The sequence below is a fragment of the Odocoileus virginianus genome, chromosome 18 (genome assembly GCF_023699985.2).
Source record: "Odocoileus virginianus isolate 20LAN1187 ecotype Illinois chromosome 18, Ovbor_1.2, whole genome shotgun sequence".
In the NCBI taxonomy this organism is placed as follows: Eukaryota; Metazoa; Chordata; class Mammalia; order Artiodactyla; family Cervidae; genus Odocoileus; species Odocoileus virginianus.
Genome location: NC_069691.1, coordinates 71,133 through 90,944, shown reverse-complemented (window position 1 = coordinate 90,944; position 19,812 = coordinate 71,133). Strand labels below are relative to the sequence as shown.

General features: G+C 44.7%; 1 protein-coding gene across 3 annotated transcripts in view; it reads right to left on the bottom strand.

Annotated features, from left to right (window-relative positions):
- Window positions 1-4,723, bottom strand: part of TBC1D2 (TBC1 domain family member 2) — a 46,211-nt gene extending 41,488 nt beyond the window's left edge. Inside the window, exons 1-2 of one of the 3 annotated variants that reach the window (XM_070480188.1) lie at window positions 4,135-4,723; window positions 1,333-1,474 (exon numbers count right to left, since the gene is read on the bottom strand). In XM_070480188.1, coding sequence (XP_070336289.1) covers window positions 1,333-1,474; window positions 4,135-4,509 — 517 coding nt within the window. In that variant the 5' untranslated portion in view covers window positions 4,510-4,723. The remainder of the gene's footprint in view (window positions 1-1,332; window positions 1,475-4,134) is intronic. The other 2 variants (XM_070480189.1, XM_070480191.1) reach the window with 2 other exon arrangements.
- Window positions 4,724-19,812: the final 15,089 nt, after the last annotated feature.

Below are 19,812 nucleotides of genomic sequence, written 5' to 3'. Positions count from 1 at the left end.
TGACGGTGTAGCGTGGCCGGAGAGCGTCAGCAGGGATGCGTCAGGGGGGCAGCAGCAGGCGGGGACGCCGCCGGTGCTGCGGAAGGGCACAGCCCAAGGTGGGCGTCGGGCGCACAGGCAGAGGTGAGGCCGGGAAGGACAAGGCCCGAATCTGTGCTAAACTGCTGGGCTGGGACACGGAGGGCAGCCGTGGAAGGGGTGGGGCTCAGGCTCTCATCTGAGAAAGCTCGCTCGGGCTGCAGTGAAGAGGTTGGGTCTGCGGTGGCAGGCTGGGACGTGCGGACACCAGAGAGGAGGCTGCTGTGGTTGCCCAGTTAAGAGTGGAGCCCTGACCCAAGGCAAGAGCCGCGAGGGCCTGGATCTGACGTGCAGGCCAGAGAGCAGACATTGCCGGCCCAGGGGACGGACTGGACTGATCTGAGATTCAGGAAGGGGCAACTGTAAATGAAGTAAATGAAGGGGCAAATGGTAAATGAAGGCCATTTGCTGAGGGAAGGAAAAGTGGGGAGAAGGATAAAGGCAGATGAGCTCGGTCTTAATGCATCTGGGTACCAGGGTCTAGGAGGCAGCTGGCCACAGGTCCCGCCCTTGCCCACGGGGGTCCCTGTCAACTGGTGGTGAAGCACGACAGACACGCTCCAGCCCTGTGGGTGGTTTTCTGTCTCAGTTCTAAAACCTGCCAGTCACAGTCCTGGCTGCAGTATGGGGGTGGGAGGGTATGAGCTCCAGGACTCCTCCATGCTGAGATGTTTCAGGATTTGGGTTCTTATGGGTTACCTGGGGGTGAAGGTTCTGCCCTACAGAAACATGGGATTTGATCACGGATCTACTTGACTCACAGCACAAAAACATTTATGTCAGAAGCAACAGCAATAACTGCATTTTCTCATTAACCATCCTCACAGGTTGTGAAATTTCTTGAGATCTTCGCATAATTGCCATCATCATATTAGCTGACGTCTACTGAGCTCTGACAATGATCAGGCATCATTCCAACCACTTAAGCCGCGGGGATTCATTTAATCTTTATAACAACCCTGAGAAGTAGGTATAGTTTATTAACCTCATTTCACAGGGAAGGAGAGCGAAGCTCAGAAACGTTAAGCAACTTGCCTAAGACTGCACAGGATGAGGATCCAAAGTCAGCAGCATGGCCGCAGAGCCTGCGTTCTTGCCATGGGTGCTACGCTGTTGCCCTAGCTGATCCTGAGTCACTCCCTGGCTCTCTGCTTCTTTAGCAGAGGACTCCTCCCATTCACTCCCAACAGGTGGGTAGAGGCTTGGTCACGAAAAGCCCTGGGTGTGTGGGCAGAAGGCGAGCCCGGTGGGTACCTAGCTCAGGGCGCAGGGCGGGCCCACTCCCGGCCAGGGCAGCGTCGGGGGCAGCAGGAGGTGCAGGCAGGCCGTTGTGGAAGTCCCAGCGCTTCATCTGCAGCTGCTGCAGCCAGTACAGCATCGCTTGCTTGGTGGCAGCCTGGGAAGCACAGGGGTTAGTCGGCAAAGGCCCTGCGCCCACACGGGGGACTGGGTGTGGGAGGTTAGGGCGAGTTTGGCCACTCTCTCCTTCCTGAGAAGACAAAAACCAAACAAGACACTGCCACTGTGGGTGGGTGCCCATCTTTGAAACACCACATGTTCCTCGGTCACAGGAGATAACCAGGCTCTGAGCTTCTACTCGGAGACATCTTAACCTTTTCGGGCCTCAGTTTTTTCATCCGTACTACAGTGATGATAACACTCCCTCCATACAGCGGCTATGAGAGTGAAATGAGGGAAGGAAAGTGTCCAGCAGAGTTCCTGACATGCAGCAGGTGCTCAAAAAGCGCTCACTGGATAAAAGAGTCTGGAGACATTGAGAGCGAGGGGGAGAGCTTTGACATTCTGACTTGGCTGGGGCCCGGGCAGCCTCACTACCTTCCTGTGGGACATTGCAGTGTCCTAGTCAACTTTGTGGAATGAGGAGAATCCCTCCTTTTTGAGAATGATACGACTAGGACCTGGAAAATCATACGCACACAACAATAGAGTGGCACCTCCAGGCCGCCCCCACGAGGTGTGCCTGATGCTGGTCGTCGGTCCCCCAGTCCTGGACGGTCCACACACCTACTCTCACATCCATTACGTGGCCTGATCCTCCACTGGGGAAGCCGGGCAGGAGTGCTTGGCCCCTTCTATAGATGGAGAAACTAAGGCTCTGAGGTGGCCCAGGCAGGTGGTGGTAGAGCTGGTCCCAGAACCCTGGTCTCCCACTTCCAAGCCAGAGACCTGTTATAATTTACGGCCAGGAGATTGTGACTTACGGAGAGAAGGCCGGGGATCAGATGGGCTGCAGAAGCTGGGCAGCTCACTAGGATTGGAAGGTGAGCCTCACAGAGACGACCACAGTCAAGGCCACGTGAGAGCATGAGCAAGCAATCAGCGCAAGCCCTCTTCTCAAGAGGACCACTGGTGAGCTGTGCAGAAGGTGGGGGCCCCATGAAAGGGGCCCTCAGCCTGCCATGGAGGGATCAAATCAGGTCAAATGCTGCCACCGTTCTCTTTCTATATATCAATGCTTTCCCCGAGAGACCTCAGCTTCTTCCAGGGCTTCACCAGGACCTTGTGATCACAAACTCCCACTCATACCCAAACATCCCATGTTATTAATTCTTTGAACATGTGTATATTGAGCATCTGTGGTATGTGTCAGGGACCGTGGTAGGCAATGGAGACACCGGTGAGCCCACACGGCCGCTCTCCTCCTGAAACTTAAGAATCTACCAAGGGCACACATGACTGTATGTCCTGTTGTCCCCTCATCTGGGGTTCCCTCCCATCAGTGACTGGCCCAACCAGGCAGTCAGCCACCTACACGAGCCACCCTGGACTCCTCTCTCATATCCACAGCCACCTGCATGTGTCTCCTTCCCCAGCTCAGCCATCATCCTCTCCTGACAGACTCTTCCCCACCCCCCCATTGCTGCCTGGTCACAAGACTGGCCTGGCCATTAAAGTGCAACTAAAAGCTCTGAGCTATATCCAAGGGGCTCAATAGATTCCCCATTGGCGGGAAGTGGGGGTGGAGGTGCAGGAAGACAGGGTAGGGGTGGGAGGGATGCAGTCTCCGGGCACACTCCTCTCTGAGTGTAGATTCCAGAACTCCGAGCCCACACCAGTCTTTCTCTCCAGCTAAGTTCTAGGCACTTTCACTCGAAAGTACTTTCTGACCTTGGTTCTGTCACTATGTGTGGTCATTCAGAAAATATGTATCGAGCACCCACTATGCACCAGCAGGAGTCTAGGCTGAGATTAATTCAGCAACTTGTAGCTGCCTGTCATGTGCCAGGTGCTTACATAACTTGTTTTAGTCTCACAAACTATCTAGGTACTAAGAGGTTAACTTGCCTAGAGTCACACAGTGAGTAGCTGATGCAGACTTTGAATCCAAGCCTGTCTGATTTCAAAGCACGTGGCCTTTGCAATGCTTCAGGCTTTTCCAGTTAAATATGATAATAAAACAGAACTTACTGATGAGAAAACAGGTTTGGATATGCTTCAATGAACAATGCAGGTTGATCAGTGAAACCTAAGTATTTATCTCCCAATCTCTGCCAACGTTTTCTCAGCATTCACTCCCCTTGGCTACAACATCAGGAAAAGTAATTCAGAATCCAGGCCTTGAAAGATGATTGCAAAGCTCATATCTTGACTATACTTCAGCCCTAAGTAAGAAAGTTATGGTAACTGCCTAGTTTTTTGTTGTTAAGCTGGTAAGTCTTGTCTGACTCTTTTGCAACCCAATGGACTGTACCCTTAAAGTTTTGATAGGGTACTGAGAGGTAGGAAAGCTATGAGATTCCAAGTGTGGGCCACCCTACTTTTTAGTGGTGTGATTCAAACCAGGCCCTTTACCGCTTTATGACTCAGTTTTTTTGATCCGTAATATACGTCCATCATCCCGGCCTTTACTGCAGGAACCTAATGAGGAAATGGGTGTGAATGCGCTTTGAAAAGCACAAAACCCTGGGCACTCAGGATTCACTGAGGTGATCGGGGTCGGTGATTATGGTGCGTTTATTGTGACCACCCACCTGTGCTTGGCGGTGCCCTGGGATCCCACCCCGGCCAAAAAGGCGAAAAAAGTGCTCCATTTACCTTCAAGGTAATTATCCGGTTGGGAGTCTTGATTTCGAAAGTCCCTTCCTCGGCGTCCGCCTTGCAGTCAAAGACCGCACTGGAGAGGTCGATGCTGTCCAACGGATTAGCATCCTGCGCGGTCCGCGAATAATACAGGTGACATTTCCTCTCGTCGAAGAAGAACCAGCGGGATTTCCAGCCCCGGATGGGCCCCTTGCCACCAAACTTACTTAAATATCCACAGAGTTTTTGGGGGGCCGCCTCCAGGGGCCGGGTGCAGCCCTCCGACTCCTCCGAAAGCGACACCTCGGAGACCCTGGCCGAGCCAGCAGGCTCTTCGGACCACGGGACGGAGGAACCAGACTCCGCGGGGTTCTCCTGCGCGCCCTCCATCTCAGAGGGACCGGAGGTTAGTGGCCCAACCCCAGTCAAATCTTCAAAACTCAGGTGATAACCTTCCAAGAGGGAGTGATCCGACGGGGGCGCGGCCAGTGGTGACCCGCCTCCAGGAGACGACGGAGGGACCCGGTTGGCCGCATTTGTGAGCCTCTCAGATCGAAAGCCCAGTAGGGGCGGGTGGCCACGCCCATTCGGGCCTCGCCCGCCAGGACACGCCCCGACACGCCCCCTTCCGGCCCCTCCCATCCCACCTACTTCAGGCTTTTCCTTGTTGCCTGTCCGCCATCTTTACTGGGGGCAGCTTCCGGCGTGAGGCGGTCCACAGGTTGAAGGCGTGGTGTCTCCGGATTAGTTCACCCGCGGCAGGGAAACGGAAAGAGACGCCGGTCCTCGGGGACACTGCTCTGGTAACTCGCCTCATGACGTGGAAGGGTGGCCCTTTCTCGCGCCTTGTGGGCCTCCCGCCTTTTCTCCTCAGGTGCAGCTCCGGTCACCGTCGGACGGCGGACCGCGCGGCCATTGGCTGAAAGGGACGGGCTTCTCAGGGTCGCCACTTCCGGCCCCGCTCACGGCGTGTGGGGCTCGTGGGCTCTGCCAGGGTCTCATTACCCGCGGCTGTTTATTCGTGGCTCACCCCTGACCGCGGCGGCCTCTCCTCCCTCCGTCTCAGCCTCCTTTTCTGGCTGCCAGCGTTACGTGGGGTGTCAGGTCCGGCTGCTGCCCTGACGGGGGTCGGACTCCGCAAATTGCACACAGACAGATGTGTACCTAGGCCCTGACTGACTCGCTCAACTTCATGTCTCCTCCTACCACTTAACCTTAAGTTTTGCCCCTTCCCTCCGGTCTTAGGTGCGTCCCTCCACGTCTGTCCACCTCTCTCGCGGCTTCATGGTGCCCTGGCCCTTGCTTAGCTCCCCTCCCTTTAGCTGCTCTTTCTCTGCAGCCCTTAACAGAATTCTCATTTTTCCGGGTAAATTATGCCCAGAGACTGAGATTGTCTTTGTCAGTACAGTAATTTTTTTAAAAATATAGGTTCACTGCAAAAATTATAATTTATAATAGTATTTCCCAGGTCACTAGTACACGGGATAATGTCTCTTAATAAGCTAATGAAGAAGTAACATCCTCTGAACTGTAAGAGGGCCACAAGGTTAAAACTGTTTTGATAGATGATTTCTAAAACTGTTTTTCCTGTCTTCCCCTTGCGTTGCTGGGAACTACATTTGCATTCTTTGTGACTGATTAATGCTGGCGGGCCTTCTTGCTAGTTTTGCTTGTTCCTCTTAACCCCAGTCTCAAAACTTTCCTTAAATACTCCTGGTTTCTCCCCAGAAGGCAGGCCGGTAATTTTCAGGAAGTTAGTCTGCTACTGTCCTCATTTGCTGGCAAATCAATAAATTTCATCTTCCTTTATCCTCAGAACCTTCCCATTATCCTCAGTCTGCATTGGGAAGGAGGACCGAATTTTCAATTACAAAATCAGTGATATGTTAATTATACTGTTGTTCCAGCCAAAGGGGGGAATGAAAGCAATAAAATCCAACTTTAGTTCAGGTGTACCTTTGAGTCGGTTCCTGGTATAGTCAGTCATTCCTTCCAGTTGGGTCCCATTACCAATGTTGGTAGAGGTTGCTCCAGGGGTTATTCCTCCAGGGACCCTTACACGGCTTGTGCCACTGCCTACAAGGACTGGCACTACCAGGTTAGGACCAGGTCTCCCTTCTCTTCTGAGACTGCTGCACAGTTTAATGCCGCTGTTGACCAGGAGTAGCCTGGCTGGGGCCGGAGCAAGTATCTGCAGAGCTTCACCGAAATATTTGAATCAGCAAAGAGTAGCCTTGCCCAGACGGAACACCCTAGACTTGCTCATCAGACCTCTTGGTTTTTACCATCTAATAGTCCATCATCTGATGGACACTACTGTCTTTACCCTAGTATAATGATGTAATGGTCCTCTCCACTCCGGGTGTGAAAGTTCTGTAAGAAAGTCCTAATATCCTACTTCAAAACAGTTTTTTCAAAGCAAATTCAAACCACAAACAACTTTGTCCCCAACATATAGTTTTCCAAAGATGGATTTGAAATCATCATCAGTCAATATCAGATACTGGTGCACTCTCGGTGATGGTGAGAAGAGGCAGTGGATGAAGGTGAGGGTTCCATGGTCCCTTTCCAGCACTGCAGTCTTGAGTGATTTGCTCATGCAAGGTCTCAGACTTCTCATCTGTAAACATGGGAGACAGATTTAGGTAAAGTTAATGAAACTTAAGCTCACCTTCAGGGACTACTCAATTTGTTATATTTATTTTTTTATTCTGAAAAAGCATCCATCTTTGTATCTAGCTTTGTGTTCATGAATGTTTTTTTTTTTCCCTCAAGTTGTGCAGATTTGATAGGCTCATTTTCTTTTCTTCTTTTTAAAAAAGTATTTACTTATTTCTTTGGCTGTGTTGGGTCTTAATTGCGACATGCGGGATCTTGAGTTGGGGCAAGCAGAATTTTTGGTTGTGGCATGCGAACTCTTAGTTGTGGCATGTGGGATCTAGTTCCCTGACTAGGGATGGAACTCAGGCCCCCCACTGCATTGGCAGCATGAACCACCAGGGAAGTCCTGTGTATTTTTTCCTCTAAGTCCTGTGTAGTATTCTTCAATACTGTATAAATTCCAGTCTCCATAAATCTGGATCCACATGATCAATATTGCTAGAGTTACTTTGGTTTTAAAGTAATTTGTGTGAAACTGCAAGCACAGAGGGTGGGACACAGTAAATGTTAACTATAATTAAAACTCAGTAAAGAAGACCTCCAGGCAAAAGGCAGTAAACCACAAACAGGATGGTAGATTATATAGTAGAATTCACACCATTTAAAACTTGGAAATACTACAATTACAATTGGAGATTTTAGCACAGCACTTTTAGCCTTTGTGAGATTTGCTGGAAAACAGCCACAAAAAACAAAGATACAGAGATCAGAATGCAATGATAAGGTTGAATCAATTAAATAGGGATTACTTAGTTTTTTTATGTTATGCTCCATGTCAAAAAGACATTTTTGTTATCTAGAAAGATTTTGTGCCAGCAAGTACCTTGTCATGAAAATTTGAAAATAATAACAAAAAAAGTTAACCAAACAATCTAATCTCTTAGAGGTAAAAACAAATTTTCTAAATAGCTCTTGGGTAAAAAGGAAAATAGCTGCCGTTATGAACTATTTGGTGGAGGAAGGTAAAGACAATAAAAGCTGTGCTTATTAATATTCAGCTTGAATGCTTAGTCACTAGTGTCAGTGGACCTCCAGTATTTGAATTCTAGCGCCAATGATTATTAATTGTGTGATCTTGGGACATAGACTAGAACACTGCCATTCTTGTGGGTAAAGAGTTGGAAGAGGTATTGCACGTTTCTCAACTTTTTCATCCTGTTATGGGTTGAATTGTCACCCTTAAATTCGTACGTTGAAGTTCCAACTCCAGTATCTCAGAATGTGACAGTATTTGGAGATAAGGCCTTTAAAGAGGTAATTAAGGTAAAATGAAGTCAGTAAGGTGGGCCCTACTCCAGTTTGACTCATGTCTTTATAAGAAAAGATTGGCACACACATACACACCCACACATGCACACTTACTAAGATCTGGAGAAGACCGCCATCTACCAGCCAAGAAGAGTGGCCTCAAAAGAAACCAGCCCTGTCAACACCTTGATGTTGGATTTCTAGCCTTCACAGTTGTGAGAAAATTAATTTCTGTTGTTTAAAGCCCAGTGTTTCTTTAGGGCAACCCTAGCAAACTAATACATTCCCTGAACAACAGAGAGCTTCCTTGGAAACCCATCACAGGTACAGTTCATAATGAATTAGAGCAGCCATGAAAACCCTCTGAAACTTTATTTTATAAACATAAATAGCTGCAAATTCATACCAGTTTAGTATAAAATATTTTACATTAATTTCTAAAAAGCTGAGCAGTGGAACCCTACTCCCAACCACTTCCACGCCAAGGGATGGAGGAGAGGAAGAGTGTATAGACCCCAGCTGGGGTGCTCTGTGTTGGGAAAGCTGGTCACTAGAATTTTCATTGGCCCATTATAACCTCTCTGGGTTTTGGTTTCCTCATAAGTAAAATAAGGATAACAGTTCCTCCTCAGGGCATCCGATCGAGTGTTTGTGAAGGCTAAAAAGTAATTATGGAAAATTTGGGGGTTGGTATCCCTAATCTGCAGTAATGTTAACATGCTCATGGTGGGAATTCCATGGTTGGCCAGTGGTTGGGCCTCTGTGCTTCCACTGCAGTGGGCACGACTTCCATCCCCAGTCAAGGAACTTGGATCCCTCCAGCTGCAAAAAACAGAAAAACATGCTCTGGGTTGCTCCAGGGGAAAAGAAGATGAAAATGGTAAAAATAGATTTAAGTTTTAGGTTTAGGGATATTAGAGGGAAACTTCTGTTAATTTGGATGCATTAATTGCTGTGTGTTCTAGTGGATGCACTTCTGGTTATTGCATCAAAATATAGTAACATCCTTCCTCTTCTTCTGCTTCAAAATTTAGTAACATCCTTCCCCTTGAAGAATAGTGTCTGCTGCACAGCTAGAGGTTGTCAGAAAGCGACACCTTGTGGCCTTTGTGGTGTACTGTCCTTGGGTATATTGGGTGTTCCCAGGCTCTCTGAAAAAGTTGGCTTAAAACTCAACATTCAGAAAACTAAAATCATGGCATCTGGTCCCATTTGCCATCACTTCATGGCAAATAGATGGGGAAACAATGGAAACAGTGACAGACTTTATGTTTTTGGGCTCCAAAATCACTGTAGATGGTGACTACAGCCATGAAATTAAAAGATGCTTGCTCCTTGGAAGAAAAGTTATGACCAACCTAGAAAGCATATTAAAAAGCAGAGACATTACTTTGCCAACAAAGGTCCAAACTATGGTTTTTCCAGTAGTCACGAATGGATGTGAGAGTTGGACTATAAAGAAAGCTGAATGCTGAAGAATGTATGCTTTTGACCTGTGGTGTTGGAGAAGACTCTTGAGAGTCCCTTGGACTGCAAGGAGATCCAGCCAGTCCATCCTAAAGGAAATCAGTCCTGACTATTCATTGGAAGGACTGATGCTGAAGCTCCAATACTTTGGCCACCTGATGCGAAGAACCGACTCATTTGAAAAGACCCTGATTCTGGGAAAGATTGAAGGCAGGAGGAGAACGGTATGACAGAGGATGGGATGGTTGGATGGCATCGTCGGTTCAATGGACATGAGTTTGAGTAATCTCCAGGAGTTGGTGATGGACAGGGAGGCCTGATGTGCTGTAGTCCATGGGGTTGCAAAGAGTCGGACATGACTGAGCGACTGAACTGAACAGGCTCTTTTGCTAAAGGGCTTAAAGTGAAGTAAAAGTCGGTCAGTGGTGTCCAGCTCTTTGTGATCCCATGGACTATACAGTCCATGGAATTCTCCAGGCCAGAATACTGGAGTGGGTAGACTTTCCCTTCTCCAGAGGATCTTCCCAACCCAGGGATCCAACCCAGGTCTCCCGCGTTGCAGGCGGATTCTTTACCAGCTGAGCCACAAGGGAAGCCCCAAAAGACTTAAAAGAGGTACCAAATAATGTTCCCTTTTCCCCACAATATATCCTAAACAGGCAGGTTAATAATTTTACATCTTTAAAACGTATATATTTTACATCTTCCTTCAGCCTGTTTTTTAGTGAAGGGTAGAGGAACGGATTTTCTATTAACAAAATCATGTATTTCTTTGTATTCAATATAAGGGTTTATTACACACACTAATGAACATTTTTTCTTAAGTAATTTGGAGTTGCCTTCAATGTTGAGTTTTTTTACTTATTAATACTTTGGGACAATTTCAGTTCTCTTATTAAGGAAGGAGTACTCTTGCTGCTGCTGCTAAGTCGCCTCAGTCGTGTCCGACTCTGTGTGACCCCATAGACGGCAGCCCACCAGGCTCCCCTGTCCCTGGGATTCTCCAGGCAAGAACACTCGAGTGGGTTGCCATTTCCTTCTCCAAGGAAGGAGTACAGTCTTATTTAAGATATGATTTTAAAATTTTAGGCTTTCTGGTCAGGAAAATGTCATCATATAATGTCTAACATTTATTTTTGAGTAATATTTTCAGTTGATAGTAAGCCCAAAGAATTCATGTTTATTTGACAGTTTTTATTTTTAAATACATTTATGATTTTGTTCTTCCAGTGATATTGAGGTATAATTGACCTATAACACTGAATAAATTTAAGGTGTATAGCATAATGTTTTGAGTTACATACATCATGAAGTGATTATCACAATAAATTTAGGAACATCCATTATCTCCTGTAGTTACAAAATTAAATAGAAAATGTAATGGAAAAATATTTTTTCCTTGCAAAGAGAATTCAGGATTTACTGTCTTATCTTTCATATATAACATACATACAGCAGTATTATCTTTATCATGGACATTCTATCCCTAGTACCTATTTATCTTATAACTGGAAGTTTGTACCTTTGACTTCCTTCATCCATTCCCGCCATACCCTACCTCTGACAACCATAAATCTAATCTCTTTTTATGAGTTTGTTTTTGAAGTATAATTGACTTAAGACACTGTGTTAGTTCCTTGTACACAACATAGTGATTTGATATTTCGGTACATTTCAAAATGATCACTGTGGTAAATCTACTTATACTCTGTCCCCATACAAAGATTAAATAATTATTGATTATATCCCCCAGACTGTACATTTTTGTGCCTGATTTATTCTGCAACTGGAAGTTTGTACCTCTTTATCTCCCTCACCTATTTCTCTCTTCCCTCAACCCCCTCTTCTCTCACAACCACCTGTTTGTTCTCTGCATCTGTTTCAAAAACCCTGCTCTGTTTTGTTATATTTGTTAATTTGTTTTATTTAGTTTATTTTTTTGGCCACACTACTTGGCATGAAGGATCTTAGTTCTTCAACCATGGATCAAACCTGTGCCCTCTGTAGTGGAAGCTAGGAGACTTAACCACTGGATTGTCAGGGAAGTCCCACTTTTCTTTTTTTAGATTCTGCATATAAGTGAAATCATACAGTGTTTACTTTTCTCTGTCTGACTTTTTTTTACTTAGCATAGTGGCCTAGCTTTATCTGTATTGTCACCAATGGCAAGATGTCATTCTTTTTTGTGGCTTTGTAATACTCCATTGTGTATATATGCCAGATCTTCTTTATCCATTCATCTGTTGATGGGCACTTAGCTTGCTTTCATATCTTAGCTATTGTAAATAATGCTGCAGTGAACATAAGGGTGCATGTATTTTTTTCAAATTAGTGTTTGCTGGATTATATGGTAGTTCTATTTTTAATTTTTTGAGGAGTCTCCTTACTGTTTGCCATGATGGCTGCACCAGTTGACACTCTCACCAACAGTGCGTGAGGGTTCTCTCCACAACCTCACCAGCACTTGCTGTTTGTTATCTTTTTTTTTTTTTGATTATAGAAACATTTTATTTATTTATTTTTTTTGTTTGTTATCTTTTTGACAATAGCCTTTCCTATGGGTGAGGTGATAGCTCATTGTGATTTTAGTTTGCGTTTCCCTGATGATTACGATATTGGGCATCTTTTCATATGCTTGTTGGCCAGCTGGATGTCTTATTTGGAAAAATGTCTGTTCAGATCTCTGCCCGTTTATTAATTGGATTGCTTGTTTCTTAAATGTTGAGTTGTATGAGTTCTTTGTGTATTTGGAATCTTAACCCCTTATCATATAAGTTGCTTATAAATAGTTTCTTTCATTCAGTTGGCACCCTTTTTGTTTTGTTGATAGTGTCCTTCACTGTGCAAAAGTCTCGAGTTTGAGGTAGTCTCATTTGTTTACTTTGATTTTGTTTCCCTTGCCTAAGGAGAAGTCCAAAAAAAAAAAAAAAGAAGAAATGCTGCCAAGATCGATGTCAAAGAGCATACTGCCTATGTTTTTAAGTCTTTAGTCCATTTTGAATTAATTCTTGTGCATGGTGTGAGAAAGTATTCCAGTTTGGTTCTTTTTCATGTAGCTGTCTAGTTTTCTCAAATACATAATTTTAAGGGAATTTTATTTAAATTTATTTATTTAGTTTTATTTAAACACACAAGTCACTTGCAAATAGGATTCTCACTGACAGTTTTCCTATTAAAATATTGAAGTAGGCAGACAGAGAAACAATGTTTAGTTTTGCATGTATACTTCATAGTGTCACATGATCTCAGAAGTTAAGATAGGCTTCCCAGCTACCTGGCAGGGTCACTGTAACATAACGAATGTTCACTACATTGATCAAATTTTGCATGATTAAACATAATGGAAACTCAGTTCCACGTGTCCAGCACACATTTCACAGCGTTTAGTTGTAGACTGTTGAAAGAAATGACCTGACATTGAACAGTTTTATTTTATATTCCCTTTCGAATTCTGAATGTAAACCAGATTCTGGAAAAGGACCTTCAGTTCCAAGAAAACTTTCCTTTTTAATTGTTTTATATTTTAAAGAATCACATAATGTGGGAGAATATTTTTAGTTTAATTTTCACAGATTTGTAAACCAGGGAAATGAGAGTCTGAACCTCTGTGCTGTGTGTTCTTGGTGGGCTTGGCCAGAAATGCAGCCACATCAGTCAATGGGCAGGGGAGAGAAATCCCTGTGGGAAATCAACTGTCAGATCTTGGTGGCACTGTCATCGTTTCTTCTCTAGCATCTCTGGAGTTAGACTGTCTGGATTTAAATTCTGGCCCTATCATCACTAGATGTGTGACTTTGGGCAAGTTACTTAACCTCTCTGTGCCCGAGTTTCTTCTGTATATCTGAGGATAATCTTTTTTAATAAATTAAAAAGTATTTTTTTTTTGGAAGTACAGTTAATTTACAATGTTGAGTTAGTTTCAAGTATACAGCAAAGTGATTCAGTTATAACTAAGGATAATCTTAATACCTATTCTGTAGTGTTATTACATGTGAGATAAACCACCTAAAGTGCTTACACAGCGTCTGGCCTATAGAACGCATTTAGTAAGTGTTGGCTACTATTACTAGTATGAGTTTTAGGAATCATAGGTTTTTTTAGTTAGTAGGACTCTTAACATTTATTTGACCCAAGTCATTGTCCAAAATCTCTTATTTTTATTCCAGTCTAGCAAATAAGATAGTTTTTCTATTTATTGCTGGTTTCATTAACAGGATGCTCTGAACTCTTCTAAAAGGTAGTCAACTAGATGGTAGTCTTCCTTCAAGGAGGAATAATGTTTTCTTTAAAAATGTAAATGCTTTTGAACTGTGGTGTTGGAGAAAACTCTTGAGAGTCCTTTGGACTGCACGAGATCAAACCAGTCCATCCTAAAGGAAATTGCTCCTGAACATTCATTGGAAGGGCTGATGCTGAAGCTGAAGTTCCAATATTTTGGCCACTTGATGTGGAGAACTGACTCATTGGAAAAGACCCTGATTGATGTTGGGCAAGATTGAAGCAGGAGGAGAAGGGGACAACAGAGGATGAGATGGTTGGATGGCATCACCAACTTGATGGACCTGAATTTGAGCAAGTTCCGGGAGTTGGTGATGGACAGGGAAGCCTGCCATGCTGCAGTCCATGGGGTCGCAAAGAGTCGGACACTACTGAGTGACTGAACTGAACTGAAAAGCATAAAATGGCCACTCTCCTGGAGGTGGTGTTCCTGGTAATGGGTGCATGACCCATTCGTCCATGCACATTTCAGGAGCTGCCTTTCTCCTTTCCATTGGGTTATTGGGAAGCTTGCTCCAGGGCTGAGTGCAGGCAGCCATTTGGTGATTTTCTGTGCTGTTGACACGCACTGCAGATGTTTGGGAGCACAGGAAGAGAGGGATGATTGAGATAACATGGCTCTATGCTACTGTTTCAGATGAAGGTTGAGAGTTAATAGAGCACAGCTGAAGTCACTTGATCACTCACCTGCAGAGAAAAGGCAAGTAATAACATACATGGGTTAAGTGGGTTGAGTACAAGGGGAAAACCCTGCAGTGCAGGCAGAGTAATAAATGTCAGTGAACACGTGGCTGTGATATTGGGTGAGTGGGGAGTGGTGCTGGCCATGGTGAGCTAAAGAACATAAGACCCGTGGAAAAGGGCACATCCGCTCAGCTCTGTCTCCAGTGACAACAGCAAAACACTCCGAAGGCACACCGCGTGCTAATAAGCGCAGGTGCATCGGTTTGCCCCATATGACATGCATGTCATCAGTTTGCAACTTCCATACAAAGGTCTTTGGGCTTACGCATTCCAGCTTCTCACCTGCTATAGGGATTCCCTTTCTCGCCTCCCTATTTGAACACTTTTGGAGAGTGGCCACTTCCTCACGAGGCTCTCTGCTGAACCGAAACTGTCTGTTTGAGCTGGCTGCAAGTTGTCCTCTGTCCCTCTGTAGAGATGAGGAGTAAGACATGTCTTTGATAGATGATGACTTCCCACAGGAGGTAATAGTTGTCATGCTGGGCTTCCCCACTGCCCCCGTCCTTCTTCAACTGTGACATGACATGGTTTCTAGGCCTCACTGTCTGGTTCCTGTCCTCCAGAGCTGCTTGTTCAGAAGCCTTATGACGAGAACTGCAAGTCTGAGGGTGAGGCGGCACTTGCACACACCTTGTAACTTTGATCTCCAAGAGGCCAAGCAGATAGGGACGTCTGTCCTGCCAAGTCCTGTCTTCCTCCTCTGACATATTTTGGCTCCATCAGAGAATGGGGAAGGAAAGATCTCACTTTTGCAAAGCCATGTGGAAAAGTGGAAGGATTTTACTGAGAAAGGAATTTCTTCGAAGCTGATAGGTGTTTACCCTGGGACCCTGAGCTGCTCTGAGAACAGAAGGAGATACACAGAAGCCTACTCTGGAAACTCAGCCTTCTCCTCTCTCCTCAGCCTCTCTTAAGATAGCTGAAACCCCCACAGCCTTCCTCAATGTCCATTCAACCCACGGGAAACCTGTATCCCATTTTAATCCACTTTATGGGAATGCTACTGACCACCCTGGCCTCCTCCTCCCCTCAGGCTGGGACATCTTTTCCAGCCCCTTTCTCCACACTCAAGCAGCACCAGCTCTGGGCATTGGGCAGTCCAGCGGTTCTGAGATTTTCAGATAAAAGGTGTTGCCAGTCCTTTATTGGTGAAGGGGAGAAGGTATGTACAAATACTTTGGGTGCCCTTAGTCTTAACAGGGGTAGGAGAACTTGTCTAATGCCCACCCTGCTCCCTAGGGCATGGGAAAGCAATGGGTGTTGCTCCATGAACTCTACACTTTCTTACCTCCTCTGCTTTTGACCAACAGTCCCCACCTCTACCACCCTTCAGGCTGTATGTATGGAGTCAGAAGTGATTAGTGAGTGAATGTGCATGTTGGGCCTGCTCTGCAGAAATCACTTGAAATTATAACTCTGTATAGGCCCTGCATTGAGATAACAGCCTCACATCTGGTGGCCCTTTGAACTCAGAATGGAGGCTCTAAAATCAAATCCAGAAGTGCTGGTAGCATTCCACCATAGTTTCCCAGTGCTGTTAGAATTTACTTCCAAGTAACCTCTACAAACAGTGGGAAGAGGGTGGCCTGGATTTTCTCCCTTCCCCAGATTCTTCCCATACAGTGCAGACTGCTTGAGCTTTGATAAACGTGCATGAGACACTTTCTCTGGTTTCAAGAAATGGTCTAGGTGGACTGTTGTGTGGACCCCCGTCGGCCGAGCCACGGCAGCGTGACGCTGCGAGGGGGAGGGGCTCGGGGCACGGGCCTCCTCTGTCTAGAAAGGTTCATTGCAGTGTGGTTGGCTTACAGTGCTGGATTAACTTCTGTACAGAGTGACTCAGTTTTATACATATATATGTGTATATGTTCTTTTTCATTCTGGTTTATCACAGGATGTTGAATATACTTCCTTATGCTGTACAGTAGGACCTTGTTTATCTATCCTATATGTACTACTAGTTTGCATCTGCTGTTAATAATCTCAAACTCCTTCCCTCCTCCACCTCCCTTCCCTTGGGAATCACAAGTCTGTTCTCTATGAATGTCTGTTTCATAGATTCGTTCATTTGTGTGGTAGTTTAGATTCCACATAGAAGTGATATCAAATGGTATTTGTCTTTCTGACTGACTTGTCTTAACATGATAATTTCTAGGTCCATTCATGTTGCTGCAAATGAAATTATTTCATTTTTTTAAATTTCTGAGTCATATTACATTGCTTATATATGTAACACGTCTTCTTTATCCTTTGATCTGTTGATGGACATTTAGGTTGCTTCTGTGTCTTGGCTATTGTAAATAGTGCTGCTGTGAACACAGGGTGCATGTATCTTTTTGAATTAAAGTTTCGTCTGGGTATATGCCCAGGAATGGGATTGCTATATCATATGACAACTTTATTTTTAGTTTTTTGGGGAATCTTCAGACTGTTTTCTATAATGACTGCACCAGTTTACATTCCTCCCAACAGTGAAAGAGACTTCCCTTTTCTCCACACCCTCTCCAGCATTTATTATTTGTAGTCTTTTTAATGATGGCCATTCTGACTGGGGTGAGGCGGTATCTCGTTATTTTTCTTCCCTGGCTGCACTGGGTCTTTGTTGCGGCACGTGGGTTTCTCTCACTGTGGCTAATGGGAGCTTAGTTCCCCAACCAGGGATTGAACCCATGTCCCCTGCATTGGAAGGCGGATTCTTAACCACTGTACCACCAGGGAAGTCCTTCATATAGCAGTCTTTATTTAAAGTCTATTTTGTCTGATATGAGTATTGCTACTCCAATTTTCATTTCCATTTGCATGGCATACCTTTTTGTATCCCCTCACTTTGTTTGTATCCTTAGATCTGAAGTGAGTCTCTTGTAGACAGCATATGTATGAGTCTTGCTTCTGTATCCATTCAGTCAGTCTCTGTCTTCTGGTTGGAGCATTTACTCCATTTACATTTAAGGTAATTATTGATACGTTTGTTCTGATTGCCATTTTGTTAATTGCTTTGGATTTGTTTTTGTATTTTTTTTTTTAAATTCCCTTCTTTTGTTCTCTTGTAATCTGATGACTGTCTGTGTCTCTCTTTTTTTTTTTTTTTCCGGTTGTGCCTCTGGGTTTCAGGATCTTAGTTCCCTAACCAGAGATTGAACCCAGGTTCCCACAGTGAAAGTGCCAAGTCCTAACTACTGAACTGCCAGGGAACTCCTTCATGACCATCAAGGAGTGTTTAGATTGTGTTTTCTTTTGTGTGTGTGTATCTGTTGTAGATTTTTGGTTTGCAGTTAGCAATGAGATTTTGATATAGCAGTCTGTATATATACAAGATTGTTTTAAATTGGTTATCTCTTAATTTCAACTGCATTTCCCATGTTCTGCATTTGTACTCTTCTCATGAGAGAGTACAAAACCTTGCTGGTTTTGACACCATATTTGTATGCGCATGATTTCCTGTCGTTACTGTATGTTTGCTTTTACCGGTGGGCTTTTCCGTTTGTAATTCTCTTGTTTCTAGAAAAGTTGTTAGAGAAGTCCCTTTAGCATTTGTTGCAGAACTGGTCTGGCGGTGCTGAATTCTGTTAGCTTTTGCTTGTCTGTAAACCTTTTGATTTCTCTGTTGACTCTGAATGAGGGCTTTGCTGGGTGTAGAGTATTCTTGGTTGTAGGTTCTTCTCTTTCATCACTTGAAATATATATCGTGCCACTTCCTACTGGCCTGCATGATTTCTGCTGAGAAATTGGCAGATAACCTTATGGTAATTCCTTTGTATGTTATTTGTTGCTTTTCCACTGTTGCTTTTAATATTTTTTTTCTTTGTCTTTCATTTTTGTCAGGTTGATTATGATGTGTCTTGCTGTGTTCTTTTTTGGTTTATCCTGCCTGGGACTCTCTGCACTTCCTGGACTTGGGTGACTGTTTCTTTTGCCATGTCAGGGAATTTTTCACATGTCAGGGAGTTTTTCACATTTTAAAAATCTCTCCAAATATTTTCTCAGGTCCTTTCTTTCTTCTCCTTCTGAGACCCTTATAATGTGAATGTTGATGCATTTAATGTTGTCCCAGAGGTTTATTAGACTAACCTCCTTACTTGTCTTTTCTTTATTCTGTTCCACAGCAGTGATTTCCATCAGTCTGTTTCCCAGGTCACTTATTTATTCTGCCCCATTTATTCTGCTATTGATTCCTTCCAGTGTATTTTTCATTTCGGTTATTGTTCATGTCTGTTTGTTCTTTAAATCTTCTAGCCCTTTGCTAAACACTTTTTGTATCTTCTTGGTCTGTACCTCCATTCTTTTTCTGAGATCTTGGATCATAATTGTTCTGAATTCTTTTTCAGGCAGATTGCCTATCTTCACTTCACTTAGTTATTCTTCTGGGATTTTCTTTTGTTCTTTGTTTGGAACATATTTCTCTGTTACCTAATTTTGTTCGACTTTCTGTATTTGTGGACTCCTTTCTGCAAAGTGCAGGATTGTACATCTTCTTGCTTCTGGTGTCTGCCCCCCTGGTGGGTGAGACTAGGCCAGGGGCTTGTGCAGGCTTCTTGTGGGAGGTAACCACAAATAGGTTTACCTGTGTTTTCATTTTAAGATCCTCTAAAACAAATTAGTAGGTATGTTCTGGGTCACCTGAATCCAGCTGCTTCTGTTGAGGCTCTTCGTTGAGCTGCGCTCAGTAGCTTCAGTCATGTCCTGGCTCTGTGACTCCGTGCACTGCAGCCCGCCAGGCTCTTCTGCCCGTGGGGATTCTTCAGGCAGGAAGACTGGAGTGGGTTGCCATGCCCTCTTCCAGGGGATCTTCCCAACCCAGGGGTCGAACCCAGGTCTGCCGCATTGCAGGAGGATTCTTTACCGTCCGAGCCCCCAGGGAAGCCCTGAGGCTATTTAAAAAGTATAAAGAGGGTGTATTCCGGCCCTGGACTTCGGTGTTCAAATTTCCTCTCTCTGTCCCAGCTGTGTGATACAGGACGGCACTCACACCCTGAGTGCCTTTAGCTGCGAAAGTGTGGCAGTAATCGCTCCTGCTCTGGGGTCCCCGTGAGATCTAGGTGAGATTATGCTTGCAAAGCCCTTTGCCTAGTGCTTTATGGCATCAGCACTCAATCATCATTCGATTTGCGTGTATTATCTGGATGGCCCCACGATTGTCAGTAGCTCATGAGAAAAAAAACAAAGGTGGATTTAATAGAGAAGTGATGTGTTAGAGTTGAGTGAAGGCCAAGTGATATTACAGTGTGCTGAATAAATGAAGTTTTCACAGTAGTTTAAATAAAGAAAAGCAGTGTGATAATTGAGTCATCACACCAG